Consider the following 17234-nt stretch of genomic DNA (forward strand, 5'->3'; position numbering starts at 1 on the left):
TTACTGGAACTATCTTCATAATTTGTGCATTTGTAAGTGATAACAAATGTGTCTCAACTATCACATGGTGATTTCATTGCCAAGCAATCTGCGTCGCTACAGGTATGCCTGGGTTGCTATAACAACAGCTGCTGCTATATCTGTCACTACTGTGGGTCACGGCTACCTAAAAGAGCAATGTACATCACATCCCTCTCCAACTGCCAGTCTCCGTCCCCTTCTCTGCGCTTTACCAATTGCTGTCTTTCTTTGCCTTCCACAGCCTCTCTGGCCTTGCATATCAAATGCAGCTCTTATACTACATAAGAAAAAGAAAGAAAAAAAAAATCCCCCCGCTACAGAATACTGAGCTTAAGCTCTGTGAAGACTGACAATTAACATAGAGAGACTTGACTTCAAGCAGAAACAAATCGAAAGGCGTTCTGGTTGCTGCTTTTTTCAGTGTTAATGAGAGCTGGAAACACCAGGGGTGCTTATTGTGATGATTTAAGGTCTGCTCCATTCCTTTCAACAACACCACAGTCACATAAGGTAAGAAGAGCATGAAAAGAAACTGCAGAGTCAACCCTGCATTTTTCTGTTCACATCCTTGCAGAGTAAAAGTCTAAAACTGGACTTAATTTATTGTGCACCATCAACTAATTGGCATTTGAACAATGACGTGGTAGTAGTAGACGTTTTCGAAAAACAAGTAAAGCTACAACTCACTCTGGAATGCATTGTATTTAATAGTAGCTCACTCACACATGACACATTATATATCTAACAGACCAAGAATATCATGATATGATTTAATCAAATTCTACAGTTCTACATTGTTGCACTGTAGAATGAGGCACACATCTAGTCTCAATAGCAATGCTACTGTAGAACTTCAGCAACAGTCAAAGCTTCAAGAATACATTTTACAGCATTAGATTGCCGACTTGACCACTTTATGTACTTTGACATCAAAGCTGAGCATGTATTCAAAATTTACACAGAAAAAAGTAGAGAAAAGACCTCCAGATGAATTCAGATAAATAGAAATAGGATTATTTGATAGAATATGCATACAGAAAAGCTAAATGCAAGAGATAAATGCACATCCATACAGTATAAAAGCTTTCCAATCCAGTTTTCTTAAAAAATATTTTTTTTTGGCAAATACAAACAAAACTGTGACTCTAAATCACACCATGGTCTGTAAAAAGGTAATAAAATAAACTGAGCAAGTACTACAGTATACAAGTTGACAATAGTCGGATACAGTATATGTTTATAGAGCTAATAGAAATCACAGAGGTGATACCAACTATTAGGAAAAGGTTATTAAGTCTACACAACTGCGAGTCCAAATATAGCATTGCTATTATTTATCAGATAATAGTAAGTACAGGATACCAACATTTTTGCTCTTTAAGCTATTGTAGTTCTGAAAGCACTTGCTTTGCCTGGCACAAAGGTGAATAAAGGGAGGAAAAGGAGGAGAAGAATTGAGCACTTGGACATTTTTGACTAGCTCTTCACGAGACACAGTCAATACACGAGGGAGGTCGTTGGGCAGGATTCACATGGCTGTCTGAGAGTAATGATGCCTTCACAGTGGCAGAGATGAGATGGTGTCATCTTTGCCTGTTGTCGACACATGGAAATAACTTGCCATAGTGACAGGTTAGTATCTAAGGAGAGAAGAGAGAGTGTTTCCCCTCATTCATCAGAAAAATGTCAAATGGGCAACAAAATCTACATTTTAGATCATTCTTTAAATTTTTTTGGAGTACAACATCATGAACATGCAGATATCATACGTCATTTTTTTGTCCATCTTGTTTTTTTACTCTCTTCACAATGCTGATCAGTGCAAGATGGACTTACCTTTAAATACAACACATTTAAAAATATCATGCATATAGTTTCACCTTTCTTACTTGAACTTTCATGTTATACTTTTCAGTCTACATGAATTACATTCTAATGGACATTTGAAAGTTGGAATTGAGATGGAGATTGGATGGAAAAAGATTTGTTATTTCAAAAATGGCAAGAATGAAAACCCTTTTGAGGGAGGCGTGTATGATGAGACATAGAGGAAGTTGAAGCAACAGGACTCCACTACAGTTATGAATAATAAAGGTACAAACAATGAGTTGAAAAGGGAGATGATTCCACTGTTTTTGTTCAGACTGGGAGAATCACATGTAAAATACCGTGAAAATCGCTTTTATTCGGTAACGGGAGCAGCTGGATTGTCTTTCTGTTCAGAGGGGATGGCTAGGTAGTTTGTCCTGTAGGCAGATGGGTAGAAAAACAGAGGAGTGTCTGAAACCTACTGCTACGACGCTGTCCCAGAAGATACACCATAGATGACTACATTTTTCTTCACTTTGAAAAAGTGAAGCTTTTGCTCCTAACTATTGCCTTTATTTCACACGTGTGCAACCCCACAGGGAGTTAAATTCATTCACTCATTCACTTTCCATATCCCCTCTATCCCATTCCAGCTGCCACTGGGTGAAAAGCAGGTTACATCTTACATATTTCAAAAAATAGAAATCCCTCCATGCGAGCATTCGTGAGAGACTGCTCACGGAAATTATCTGACACCCTTATTTAGTTGTTCAATTTAGTAAACCTCTTAAAAACACACACACACATACACACACACCACTAAACATGACTTTATGTTCTATATATCAGTAGAATAAGTTTGTAGATGAAACAAGATTAGTATGATCTGCACTAAGTTTTATATTTTCTTAAACTGTCCCGCCGATAGTGTAGCAGTTATTCAAAGATTGCCTTGTCAGACTTTTTTACTTCACTTACTGCTGTCATTTCCTGACTTTATCTTCATTTACAAGACATATATGACCACTGAACCACTGATGTAACTCATAATATATCAAGACACATATTTATAAAGTCTTGCTGGCTAAGAAACTAACTACAGCGCTGCCTCTTTGAGCGAGTGTGGCCTCTCACTAAGGATGTGCTGCCGTATCGTTAAATAATGACATGATCGCAAACCATTAACTTTTGCAGCTGCTGGGGCTGATGAAACTTATAGTGTCACATCACTTCAATGATAATTCACTTAAAGCGCTCTCTTGATCTGGTCATGGATCCCCAAACTGCCTAAATGCTAAGGAGAAGCTTATTTCTGCAGTCAGCAGCTCCTAGATGGCTTAAAACCAACTAAATGTGGCATCATAGAACAAAATGTTTAGAAGGCAATTTCTCTAATTCAAACAGTGCTTAAGTGATTTACATGCCTTCATTTCAGGATCCAAATATGTCTTTTAAAAGAATGCTTATCATTAGTGTCCGAAGCCCAGACAACTACAAATGGTTTGATTTGAAGAATTGATTTACTGAACAACAAATAAATAAATCAATAAATAATCCCAAAAATAGCATAAACTCATCCAAATCCTATCATATGCATAAATAACTACTCAACCATCAAAAGTCAGTAATTAATTTCCTGATAAAACAGCTGTTTCATCTATGTTAATGAACCTCAATGGTCTTTGAAGCAATGCAGTGCTTTAGCTGTGTGGGCTGAATGTTATGCAGTACTCTTAACTTTTGCTTTATTGTTTGGTAAATAAATCAAAGTTAGACAAAGTTAGAGTGATTCATTAGCACACTCTCAATAAATCCCAGTTAGTTGCTGGTGTACAGTTTAATTTGGGGAGAAGAAAGTTCTCCAAAACTCTTACCACAACACACAATTCTTTATCCATGAATTAAGGGATCATCAGGCCATAAAAGATCTGTAAAATAAAGACTTGTCAAATAAAATGTTACTCTTTGTTCCTTCATTAGCAGCAACAACAAAAATAAACACTTTACCATTGCATTTTACTGTATTTTGACTGTTTACTCTACTGTTAACAGAGGTGGTGTATACAAACTCTGTAGTACTTGGCCTCTGTATAACTCTGAAGAAGCTGGATTTGGAATTACAATTAATTGTTTGGAAAATAACACTAGTGAATCAGCACAACTGCTGTGTATTATCTGCTGCTCTTATTTTCAGAGCAAGAAGCCTCTGTATAAAAGCTGTCAACATGGATCCACCGGCTTAGTCAACACTGTGAAAATCCGATGGGGGCCGACTATAAAGGTGAGTTTGAGTCTTTTACAGTGCTGACAAGGTGATGTAAAAGTCAGCTTCTGATGGAGCTGAAAATCCATCTTGAATGTAAAAACGTTCTTTAGAAAAAAGAGCAGTCAGCAGAGCTTAGAATTATTCAGGTCTGTCAGACTGTGTTAGGGAAAATAAAGATTAAAGTTTCAGGAGGGTTAAAAACCTGTGCGGGGTAGAGTCAATTACTGCTATCTCTGTCTGTTTGGGTGCCCTTTTCTGTCTGTCCTGCTTTCTCCCTTACTGCTTCCTAAATGTCTTTGGCTGATATGGCTGAGATTTTAAATGAGTATTATGTAATAACCTGAAATTCACGCATCTCTAGGTATACTTAAAGTTATTCAAGGACACACTATCTCTGTTAACGAATAAGACCCCACTGCCTTGTTGGGTTTGTGTAAGTTCACATTTAATATATGAGCATGTCACAACAGGAAAGACACTGTTTCAGTTTGTTGTCCACTTGCATCTGTGCTCGTGTGTGCGTGTGTGCGTGTGTGTGTGTGTGTGTGTGTGGATCTGCATACGTAGCTGTGTGAGACTCACGCTGTGTCCTGTGCCTGCTCATCAGACTTGGAGATCTTCCTGTAGCAGTAGACCATTTCCAACAGTAGCCACAAGGTCAAAAACACCAGCAGCAAATACATCATGATCTCAGAGTAGATTGCTGCAGTTTCCTTAGTGGCTGTGGAGCACAAACAACGCACAGGGACATGTTTTATTCATTATGCATTCATTCTGTGAAATATTTTGAGTAGAAAAGAGCAAGAGAGACTCTATTGCAAGTTTGATGAACTTATTCAACACTGATGATGCACAGTCTAGTGTCAGTCATTGTGAAGAGGGCAATGTGTCCATAATATAGTCCTGACTCTGCTGGTGCCCAGAGTCAGGACGAAACAAGGTGAGGCTGCGTTTCAGTTTTATGCTCCTAAAATCTGGAACAGTCTTCCCGAAGATGTGAGACAGGCCTCAACTCTGACAATGTTTAAATCCAGGCTGAAAACAGTTCTATTTAGCTGTGCATATGACACCTGAAAGTATTTTATCTGCACTCTTCACTTTTAAATCAATTAATTAATGATTATTTTTTATATTTTTATTTTTCCCCCTCTTCTTTGATTGCTTTTAACTATGTTTTAATTTATCTTTTAAATGCCTTGTCTTTATGTAAAGCACATTGAGTTGCCTGTGGTATGAAATAAGTAATAATAAATAAAGATGCCTTGCCTTCCTAGATCTTTTAAAAAAAATGATAATCCAACTCACCATTGTTGTGGCTGAGTTGGACTTCACATGATCATCTATTATGTAAGATGTTTATCATGTAATTATGTCTAGTAATTGCATGTACTTATGTTTTTTTTTTATATTCCATATTGTATTAAATCATAGAGCATTTACAACAGTGTGTTTATTCTCTGTCCAACATTTCTTCAGGGCAACTGCAAAACTGACATGTTTACCAGTTTTAGACTTTCTGGGAAAAAGAAGAGAACATTGGGCAGTGAACAACATTACATGGAGTATGTTTTGTTCATGTATTCGCTGGCTAACAGCAGAGGATGTAAATGCGTTCTGATGGTGACATTTAAAACTGTATAAAAAGACTGGACATGAGATTGTTTTCTCAAATGCCTGCAGCAACTCGGCTTGCTGGAGAAGCATTCGTTTTATAGTTGTGTATCGTTCAATGAACAGGTTTAATGAAGAAAATCAGATTTAGCTTCCTCTGTCAAGATACAGCTACGGCATGTACAGTTACACCATCATTACTATGCAGATGGACATATGGAAAAATAAAGTCATGTCTCCTGATGACAATAACATTTAAAATAATTTTTTTTTTTAAATGTTTCAGACTATGTTGCATAAAGAGTAATATGATCATACCTGTGCTGTAATGGTACTGAAGCCTAAAGAGTTAAGAGTGCCCTGCAGACATCTGTCATGGCTGTGTTCAGCTAATAGCAAATTCAGTGGGAACGTGCTCATGGTATCCCAATAACTCCACAGGGTACCCTTAAGTTTTTAAAAAAGATGAGAGTAAAACGTCACAGTGGCTCTTTCTGTGTAAACTGATTTTAGCCCTTTCATGCATAAAAGTCACTACAGTGGACAACTACTCAAAAGTAATTTTCTGGGATATGAACGGGTTGGATGCTATTATTGCACATTACCCACATTAGTGGACATGTGCCAGTACCCCGCACACTGTCCTGGTTTGTCATATTTTCACATGATTATGAAAAAATAAAAGCTAAAAATCATCAGGACTCAGAAGAATGTTGCGCAATTCTTTGATCATTTATACATGAAAGGGTTCAGTTTAAATCTTTTTTGTCAATTCTGTTATAAAAAAATTGTCTTGTGCCCATTAGAACCGTTTCCACTCACTATGGTCACTCCTCTCCTTTGGCATGAAGAAGAATATTAAACATCCTCTCAGTGGAAGTGATGGAGGACAATATCCCAAGCCCTTGCCTCATGTAAAATAGGTAACACATATTTAAATAGAATTTTTCATATTTTTGACATCACATCCAATGTTCCTTTGTCTAGCAGTGGTGGGAGATTAGTAACACAAAGTCCAGACTATTACCCATCAATTACAGTATAATGGAAACACACTATAATCTCTTAATAGCCAATTTGAGCATGAAAAAGGATTACAATATGCAAAATATGTTTCAGTATGTAGTTTTATGAGCATTTGGCAATTGTCTGACAAAATGTGAATAAATCCTTTTAAATGTGTTTAATTTTTGAGCCACTGTGAACCAGTGTGTCAGTGAATGTGTACCTAATTCCAGAAAGCCAGCTGGCCAGACAGCTGACAGGATTTTCTGATTTGACTCTTCAGTCCCTGCAAGTAGAGGCTGTTAGTGCAATATAATCCCTTAGAAGGGAAAGCACAGATGTGTTGACCATGAGCTGTTCCATTCTGCCTCCATGGACTACATTACCGTAATATGATACCCATTTGTAATGACCACTACAATCAAGGCTTTCTGAAATTTGATGCCACAGTTGTATGAGATATGAAGGTGGTGTTTAATTTGTGTACAAAAAAAAAACAAAAAACATTGCATACTTTTCAAAAGGTGCACTTAGGAAGAAAATCGCATCCAATTTGCATTCTTACAAACAAAACACTTTGATACCACAAACCTATTCTTATATGCCTCTAATTATCACCTTTAGCATGAGCAAGCATAGAACATGTAAAGTTAAAGAAATGGCGAGGATTAAGTCCAAATATACATGTTGATTTGTATATTCGATCAAGGTGGAAAATGATGCATTCAGCAAGCCAAGCATTCAGGAAGCAGAATACATTACCCCTTTTAATAGATAGCAAAGTAGCTGGTTTGAATTAACGCCATCACTGACAACAGAAGAAAGCTTTGATGGACAATAAAGGCAGACAAAACAAAACATGATTATACCTCTGAAATCGGTAGAGTCACAGCAGAGAGTGGGAAAGAGGTGTTAGTGGCAGACTGCATTCACACTGATGTATCACTTAGCAAAAGTAACCAGTAGGAATTATAATTAAAAAAGCCACTTATCATGGTCTGATAAACGCGTTATGTAATATCAGATGAAGGGGATGTACAACACAAAGAGAACTCAGAGGTCAGTACAGCACACAGTGTTTCTCTAAGTGTTAAAATGTGTTGAAGAGAAAGTATCAGTTATGCTGTCCTGTTTCTACAAAGCACAATCTGTATTTTCAAAGCCTTCTGAGAATACTGGTTAATGCAAAACCAGCTCTGCTAACACTGTAAAGCACACAGAAATAAAAGTTATTATACAAAGAGTGATTTAAGGTTGATAGCTAACCATTTACAATTTAATGTTACAGCACTGATATGAAAACTAAGCATTTTGCCAAACCTGTGAAATAGAGTCAACCTCATAGAAAAACATGGAAGAACCTTACATACCTTTGTCTTTCACATTCAGTGAGATATTCCTCATGACGGTGAACGAGGGGGTGAAGAAGCCAAACTCAAATTCACGAAGAACATAGCACTCATAGAGACCACTGTCATTATAGGTGACATTAAGGATCATAATGGACACATCTTGCAAATCTTGGCTCCCATTCCAGGCCAGACGGCCCTTAAATGGTCCATCCACATCCACTGGACTGGCATTTTCATATTTGTATATCTACGGGAAAGAAACAATCGTGCAGACAGAAAACAAACAGACAGACAAAAAAATAAGAATCCACACTATTATGAACACAGATAAAAAGGGGTATGTCTACAATACTGTTGCAGAAATTTACATGAGTTTTGTTTTCTTTTGTTGCTGCCATGTAGTACCAATCCACACGTGTCTTTGCTTTGACCTCCTCCCTCTTCATACAAGAGATGCAGGTCAGCTTCATGGACTTCCCCAGGACTGCTTCCGTCTTCGACGGCACATCGACACATACCGGCCTGCTCAGCTGGACTAGAGGTGGTGTTACATAGAGATGTTAGACAGATTTACCACAACAACAAAATCTTATTTTCACATTCAAAGTCATTCCCACCCAACATTTTTGGATTTTTAAAAATTGTTTATCCATGTGCATGTTTCACCTTCATACGGGGGTGATGCACATTAAGAAATGAGGATGATGTCTTCTGTTGCTAAAGGGGGAATATTTCTCTATGCTCATTATAACCTTGAAAATAAGACCTGTAAGCACAGGATGATTTTGTGACACAGAAAAAAGTCAAATTAGCAATAAAACAAGTACTTTGTGGAAGATGAAGACCACCAAACATTAAGAATGTAAGTTCCATTGAAGTAAGAGATATATTTTTACACTTTTAAGGTGACATATGTACATATATTTATATATATATATATATATATACATACAGAGAGATAGAAATATTCATAGACATTGTATTTTTCAGAAGAAGCTCATTTATTTTCATTCCACATAAAACCTTTGGTGGCAGACTCAAATTATCAATCAAAGCTATGTGTCCTAAATTATATTCAAATGTTCACTGTTATGTATTCATGCCACAGCAGTTTTCCTATTTAGTTTTTGAGAGAGCTCTTTAATACTTGTTACAGAACCCAATGATTCCGAAGCGCAAATGCTTACAGATGCAGAAATAATTCATCATACAAATTCAAAGTGTCCCTTAGAGCTGACATAGGCTGCCAGTCAGTGACATAATTTTCAGTCCTCTTTCAAATATTGGTAGAATAAAACCTCCTGTGCATGGTGCACTGACAACCACAATTTTTAACTGGAGCAAAAAACTCCTGAGCCAGTCTTTATTGTTGAGGTCGTCAGCTCTTGTACTTATTTACAATAAATCCAAAACTTAGCCAGAAGCAAAACACAATGTGCTCTAAAAAGACGTGAATTCAATTATAGAGCTTTGTGAGCACTCAAGAGACTCGAGTCACTGTATTGCTGACAAACCCAAGATCATCTGGACCAGTGCACACAAATCATGGCCTCTGTCAGTTAATATTTCCAGGCAGTGGGAGGACTAAATGAGATAAAATAGTTTAGAAACTGTAGTTAGTACTGTAAAGGGACAGCTAAGTGCTGTAGGTGAGGTGGTGTAAGAATTGATTGAATCAAAATTCTACTGAAGATACTAGACTAATGAAAGAGGGATTGGAGGTGAGTATTAAAGAAGATACATTAAGAGATATGGAGCAAGAAATCAGCTGTCTTCCGTATGTGTGACCATTGTTTGGCCCTGTGCTCTTATATAACCAAAGGCCCTCTGGGCAGACAGTGACAACATCGATTCTATCTCTTCTCTTTTTTTTCCTTTTTTATTTTTTCTTTCTTTGTTCTATATGAGTTCAAACGAACACTTGGGAGGCGAGGAAAGGAATAAGGGAGGCAGAAAAGGGGAGAGGAAACAAGAGAAAGCTTAACAACGGTTCCCTCTGTTAACTCGACCTGTTTATTAGCGTTAATGCTGACACTACTGAGTAGAACTGCACACGTTAGTGGAACTGCTCTGAAACTGGATGTTGAATTCACAGCCAATCGGATGGTTCGCAATGCCAAGGCCGGTGAATATTCAGAGTCGCATCGTTGTAAAACAAGCAACGTTCACAATAAAACAGGAGATTGAAGCATCTTGATGTGTTATACTTACAAACGAAAGTCAGAAGTACTAAAGTTTCCAGATGAACTCTGCACGGAGTTTTCATATTCAGCTCTTTCAGGAGCTGCTGGAGGACAGGGTCTCTTTCACTTCCGCTTTTTCTCAACTTGTCTTGGAACGAGGTCTTAGACGGAGTTGTTGAAATGACTTCAGGACCACGGACAGCGCCTCTCCTCGGCTGATAAGATCGAAGGTAACTTCCTCTCTTCCTCGACTGAAAATACCAAACAAAAATGCCTGCCAAAAGACCCGATTTGGAGTCACAAAATGCTTAACAGGGTTGTTGGAACGCGGTTGATATTTTTATGGTCTCATCTATGTTCTGTATTCTTCCAAAACCCTGAGTTCGCAATTCATCGTCTACAATGAACTAATTTCATCATCCCCTGCATCTGGAAAGTAGTCCGTGATAAGCAACAACTACACGAGTGATGCAACTGTTCCCGCGCCCACAACTCCCGTCATTCCGTCCGGATCCATCCAGAAACAGATTTTTCTTTTTCTTTTCTTTTTCTTTGTAGCGAAGAGGAGGGACCTGTGGATTCCCAGAAGCCGATTTACTTACTTACAGTTGCGAGATCTGGAGTCCTGCTCACACTCAACCGCAAAAAAACAACGAGAACAGTTCTCTCATTTCACCTCTCAAAGAATAACACCATTGATTCTTTGGCGTCTCTTTCCACCATTAAGAATGACTGATGACATTTCCCAGCCAGAGCTCACTGCCTTTGTTTTTCAGCAGTCACTTAGCGCTGGCAGGAGAAGAGGATTGGATACGCATGCGTGAGTCAGTCCCTCCTACAGGACAATGTGTATGGCTATATTATTGCCATTTGGGTTCGGCCTAATTACTTCATCGCGTATTTCTGTTTGTGCTTGGTTTATATCTGACTGAGGATGATAAACAAACCAAACACGACATGCCAAGAAGTGGCGTGCACATGTAGTAACCTTCACCGTCCTTTTTTTCCCCCATTCTATTAAAACGAGTGATGAAAGTGTCTGTGTTGTGTGTTACATAATATCTAGCAGCTGCTGGCAGCGATCTCTCATTTACACATGAGCAATTGCATTACTTTAACTTCCCAAGTATCTCCTGTGATAATGAGGGAGTTATGTAAAGAGGCCATATATATATATATGGCTTCTTTACATAACTATATATATATATATATATATATATATATATATATATATGTGTGTGTGTATAGTATAATGTAGATATGTGTTTGAAGGGCTGCTGGCAGGTATAGGGACATACAGTTAATTTTACAATACCCACAAAAAATGTAAAATTAGTAAGCAGTTTTACTTATCAGCTGTGTATATCCCGCATCTGTGTTTTGAAACTTGTGGATGCTCATACTCCGACTCATCTAGTGCAGATCTTGTAATTGTTGCAGAAATGAAACTTGTGAAATAATGTGGAGAAAAACAACATAGGTGCAGACTCGGGTCACAGATCATGGAGAGTTGGAGTAATTTAGAGAGTTCTGCTTGATAAAACTAAAAGTAACTTTTAAGGTTTTGAGTTGAAAATTCTCCATATCTTACACTGTCCTCTGTCACTGTCCTCTGCCCTAAATCCTAATGTTACAACAATCACAATCACAATAACAAGTTAATCAAGCTTCAGGGAATAAAAATGACTGATGATTGATGAAAAGCATTGATGATTTGTTCAAATCTTTATTTACTACTCTCATTATCATGGTTTTATGTTTTGTGAAAGATTCATTATGACTTGTTTAGGACTCAAAACTCATAGTAAATGACTTGGGCCTGAACTCATGATGTGTCAGTAATGAAATGGGAGGAGGTGAGTGTAAAAGTCTTACATCTTACTTGGTCCCACCTCCAGAAAACAACCACTTTTTCTTGATCCTCTGGTGTGCAGCTTTAAAGGGTATGATCTTTGATGTGACATTTGGTTCACATTTGAGTTTAAACTCTTGAGTTTCCAAGGCCAGTTTTTCTTTCAATCCCCTTGTTTATGTAACCTAGAGGATTAAAATGAAAATATGAAGGCAAAGAAGAATCCAATTGAGTTATTTTGATCCACTGATTCAGGTAGAAAAAGATAGACACCTCAGTTGAGTCCATCTCATGAATAATGATAAAGAAAACTCATATCAGCAAAAAATTATATAATATTTTTTAAGCTCTCAGGCAGGACTATATTGACTCCCAGATTGTACAGGCTTAATAATGTGATGAGGATGCAAGGATATATTTTTTTCTGTATTGTCTCAATCTATAGAGCTGCACTACATTCAATATGAATATCAACAGACATCCAATTACATAAGCAGATTGATGATATCCAGTGGGATTTCTTGTGGGGCATCAATTTAATCTATATTCACTAACTCTGACTTGAAAGTACTAGATTAACAAAAAACTCATATTTCATAGTACAGATTATATGCAAAATCATTTTAAAAATGTTTCTATCAGATACTTTTCTGGACACAGTTTCACTAAGAAAACAGAAATATTGGGTTGTTCTCATTTGTAAACTTTATTGCACAGCAAAGAAAATCGGGTTTAAGATGCAGTAAATATGAGGGATGGTCGGGCCTGTGATAAAGAAAGACGGTAATCTCACTGGAATATCACAGTATTTAATCTTGCAACCATTGTATCTGGAACAATGGAGGATTACTCTCAACAAGAATCTAGGGTTTAAGAATTTCTTCTGTTTTATATGCACACAAATGAAAAAAACAATGACCTATGTTCTCCACATCTAAGTGATGTCTCCTGAAGTTCATGTTGTGTTAAAATTGCAAAGCACTGATAATGTTGACATAGAAAGTTGAAAGGTTTTCGCACCAATGATTTTGAGTCACTGGTTTTTGCTTTTATAGAGAAAAGCAAAGAGGGAGCTGAGTGCACCCTTGTGTTGCTGTTAGCATCAGTAGAAGGCTGGGACAATGAGGAGCAGGCTAAATATGGCAGGTCTGGCTGAACCACATCCTGCAGATAAGGAAACCATAGCAACAGTTAAGCAGTGCCATGGCGACAACAGGAAGCTTACTTGGTGATGGCATACACACTCATTGTCATTACAGGAAGCTTCAAAACCATTTCTGTTTCCTACCAGCATCCAGTGTGTTAGACTTATTGGTTATGAGAAACAAAGCATTTCAGACAAGGAGAATAAAAAACATGTTGCCATGTTGTCACATCTAACCACAAGCTGCAGCACCGAGGAAGGGCAGTTACAAACACATCATGAGTCAACAGTGGAGAGAAGGCAGGGAGTAATTTAAGTGACTGAGTGTATAAATAAGTGTTTAAGAGGGCATATGCGCTAATGTATGGATAAGTATGTGTGTAGGTATGTCTGTTTGCAGTTCTCCTGGAGTGCATACAGCAAAGAGCAGCTTTCTAGGGATTTGGAAGGATTTCAAGATTATAACATGATTACAGCAGAAAGCCATGGATCAAACAGGATGGAACTTGGGATGTAAATCTCATGTGCTGCTTACTAGAAAAAAAAACTATTAATTGTGCAGCTTGGAGAGTATAAGCAGTACTTCGCTCATCTCTCAAAGCATCATATCCATATTCACTCTTGATCTACCCGAGTGTTGACGGTCACTGCATATTTTGTACTCAATTGTCCTCATTCTATATGAAATTACTCTAGATTTCAATATTATGAAATGCATACATTTATTTAAAAAAATACCACAAGTCTTAGGAATCAAAGAGGGCTGTGTCTGCATGTATTTCACTACTTGTTGGTTATTCATTTTGGGAATATAGACAGACAAAGCCAGCAAAATAACATTCAAATCATGAGATTAAACAAGCAACTCAATGCTATACGTACACAAACGCACACCCCCACAAACATCACTCAAAGCCAGCCCTCTAAAATAACCTAACAACTACAGTAAACATGTTGTACACCTGCGAATCCCCACGTAAATCCCCACACAATTCCCCACATTCTTTACCATGACAGATGATTCTTTCATCATGTGAAGCATTGTTGTTCTTGTTTCATTTTCTTTTCTCCTAACAGACAGTAATGCCCTGCTATACCAGATGCAGCTGATGCATTCATAAGCTCTTTAGCTCAGCAATTAGATGAAACCAGCAAAATATAGGCTATATCGCATGGCTCAACTGAATGACCAGCGAAGGGATGCTATGAAGGAAAACGCTGCGCGAACAAAAGCGGTGGAGCAGTTCATGAACGAGCTACAAATTTTAGAAAGCTGAGGAAGAAAAAGAGACAGCAGTTCTGTACGTAGAACTTTGTAAGAAAGAGAAGCTACATGCAGACACCCCCTGTAAAATTAGCCAGTTGGAATCTGGGCTGCTCCAAATTCAAAAAGACTGATGAACAAAAACGGCAGTGGGAGCAGGACAAGTCCCATCTCCTGTCAGTATTTTAAAACGACAACCGACATGAAAGAAAGGCTGTGATGGAGAGGCAAAAATCATTGGAAAATGATAAGCAGCACTGGCATGAAGAGAAGTCCTGCCTTCTCGAAAATGTATCAGCCATGAAGGAGAATCTCGGAAAGAAAGAGGAGGAAAGGAAACAATCTACAGAGGGTTTGATGGAAAGAATTAGAAACTTGAAAGTGCAGATCGAAAACATTCCAAATAAAAAGCACTGAAGAAATCTGTCAGGAAAAGATTCCTCCAGTTTTTTTAAATGGGCTGAATGAAACAGTTTCCTCCTTCAAACCTCACACATGCAAACTAGCAACCTTTTTTTTTTCCTCCCCTAACCTTAACCTCTTAATCTTAACATTATACCCTAACTGAATTTCTTTTCTCATCTTTTTTTCCAAACCCTCCTTGTTTTTTCCCTCATCTTTGCTTTATGTTTTCTTTGAAAAAAACAATCTAAATCAAAAATAGAAAACTATTATTACTTGAACTGTGTAATTGGTGGGAAAGGTACTTTCTTTAAAAAAAAAAAACTAGCTTTGTAGAGCAAGTTTTCGTAGATTTTAGTCTGATCGTCTCCAGTGTTTGATTTGACTTTCTGTAGAGCAAGAGTCCAATAAATGCCTCATTCAAGATAAAAGAAAGAAAGTTAACATAAAGCACAATAGATTCTACTCGGGATTTCTAAAAAGCGCAGTGTCTGGCTTCTCACCACACAGATGCATTGTCTGGCTGTGAAGCCAGCACACAGGCCAGTCAGTGGCAAAGCAGCTAATCTAACTGATAAGGCAAATAATCACAGGGAGTCACTCAATGACACCCCACATACTCGCAAACATGCACACACATACAGCTACAGGGCAATGCCAAATTCAACCAAGGGGAACTGGCATGGAGTTCTCAGCTAACACTGATAGTAGGTGAAGACTTTCCATCTGACCTTCTGATTTGGCTCACAAGCCCCTGTAGTAATACTGACTTCCTATTATAAGACTCAGATTATATGTCAAATAAACAACTGAACAAGAAGAACAGCAGTCATGCAATATATATATATATATATACATATACATATATGACTGGCTTTCAAGCTGGGTAAGAACTTTTAGTATCATGTACATTTGTTACAGAGAAACCTTATGACAACGAAAAGAGCTTAAAAAAACATGTGTTAGACAATATTCATGTGTGCAAGACAGGAGAAATATAAAATATTCCTAAAACATTCAGATTGTCACCTATTCATAAGCGAGAGGTGTGATCAGGAGGTAACATAGAAAATGCAAGTGTCAACTTGTGTTTATTCACCTGAAGTTAATTATGTTAATCACAATATAGTAATGAACAAAGCCTGTCTAAGGGGCCAGTTTTAAATCTTGTCTGAGAAACTGTTCTGACAAGATGACAGATTGTGTTATGCCTCTGCTTGCTGCCAAAAATCATCTTTGTCTGGGATCATTGATAATTAAAAGAGCACATCTGAACTGTTTTATAGCTGTTGCGTGTTAACACAGAGGTCACTCAGATCAATCTCCAACAAACAAGACAGAATACAACAAAGACAAGAACTAAAACAATATTTAAGAAAAACTATATAAGACCAAACATGACAGAGGACAAAGGGGCAAAGGACAGACAGAGAAAGTTAATAAAACCACATGCAAAAAAAAAAAAAAAAATTTATTAATATTCAGATCCTCATTGTGATCAGTAGGCACCCACACATCCTTGATATTTGTGTGTCCCATTATATTTCCCATTGCCATGTGACTGTTAAGCTATAATTTTCTTTGGACATTCAGGTGAAGCAGTTCTTGGCTCCCCAGCACCTGGCAGTTCAGTAACGTGTTGGGATTGTTGGTCTGGACAGTGCAACTCCTCTGCTGCTCAGAAATATGACTCTCCGGTTTATAGTTACCAAGATCTCTGCTCTCCGCACTGTGTTGGCTGTGATTCTGGCTGGCTGAAATACTGTACAGCTGATGGCCATCAGTGGGACTGCAGCCATCTCCACCAAGGTAATGGTCCTTTTCCCCCTGCTGAGCGGTGCGGCTGTCACTTTGTGTACTGCATTTTGTCCCATTTGTGGACTTGTTGTCATGCTGCTGGCACTGCCTCATTTGGCCTAATGTGACTTGGAGCTCGTTGATGCGCTGTGATACATACCGCCTCTTCAGTTCCAGCAGGACTGTTCCATTACGACTCAGGCTTGGTATGCTTGTTGATGATGCTCGCTGTAAAAAATAAAAATAAAAAGTGGATCACAGATTATGCATTGTAGATGCTGTGTGAGAAAATATATAAATACATTCTTGCACATAGTCTAAAGCAGTGATACAAAAATGCATAGGCAGGCACACATCATATTCATGCATATCGATTTATGCATTAATCTTTTTGTCAAGGCTGAAAAAAAGCAAATGAACAGCATGAAGGAGATATGTTTAAATCTTATATCATTATTCTAAAGAATTTATCAATTGAATATGTCATTTGTCACGTGTATGAAACGCGATAATAATGAGTGGTAAGAA

General features: G+C 37.8%; 2 protein-coding genes across 6 annotated transcripts in view; both read right to left on the reverse strand.

Annotated features, from left to right (window-relative positions):
• Positions 1-708: 708 nt before the first annotated feature.
• Positions 709-11048, reverse strand: scn3b (sodium channel, voltage-gated, type III, beta). Of its 4 annotated transcripts, none has more exons than XM_075473467.1 (6): positions 10276-11048; positions 8433-8599; positions 8083-8311; positions 4679-4817; positions 2190-2267; positions 709-1661 (listed from the first exon to the last, which is right to left on the reverse strand). In XM_075473467.1, the coding sequence occupies exons 1-5, from the start codon at positions 10328-10330 to the stop codon at positions 2204-2206; spliced, it is 654 nt and encodes a 217-aa protein (XP_075329582.1). In that variant the 5' UTR covers positions 10331-11048; the 3' UTR covers positions 709-1661; positions 2190-2203. The 4 variants fall into 4 exon arrangements, with proteins under 4 accessions (XP_075329582.1, XP_075329583.1, XP_075329585.1 ...); XM_075473468.1 differs by lacking the exon at positions 2190-2267 and adding an exon at positions 3705-3758 and having other exon boundaries at positions 10276-11044; XM_075473469.1 differs by lacking the exon at positions 709-1661 and adding an exon at positions 3705-3758 and having other exon boundaries at positions 10276-11045.
• Positions 11049-11376: 328 nt separating this feature from the next.
• The window catches only part of LOC142388337 (uncharacterized), a 52197-nt gene continuing 46339 nt past the window's right edge, over positions 11377-17234 (reverse strand). For both annotated transcript variants that reach the window (XM_075473464.1, XM_075473463.1), the window contains exon 98: positions 11377-16934. In XM_075473464.1, coding sequence (XP_075329579.1) covers positions 16479-16934 — 456 coding nt within the window. In that variant the 3' untranslated portion in view covers positions 11377-16478. The remainder of the gene's footprint in view (positions 16935-17234) is intronic.

The sequence above is a fragment of the Odontesthes bonariensis genome, chromosome 9 (genome assembly GCF_027942865.1).
Source record: "Odontesthes bonariensis isolate fOdoBon6 chromosome 9, fOdoBon6.hap1, whole genome shotgun sequence".
NCBI lineage: Eukaryota > Metazoa > Chordata > Actinopteri > Atheriniformes > Atherinopsidae > Odontesthes > Odontesthes bonariensis.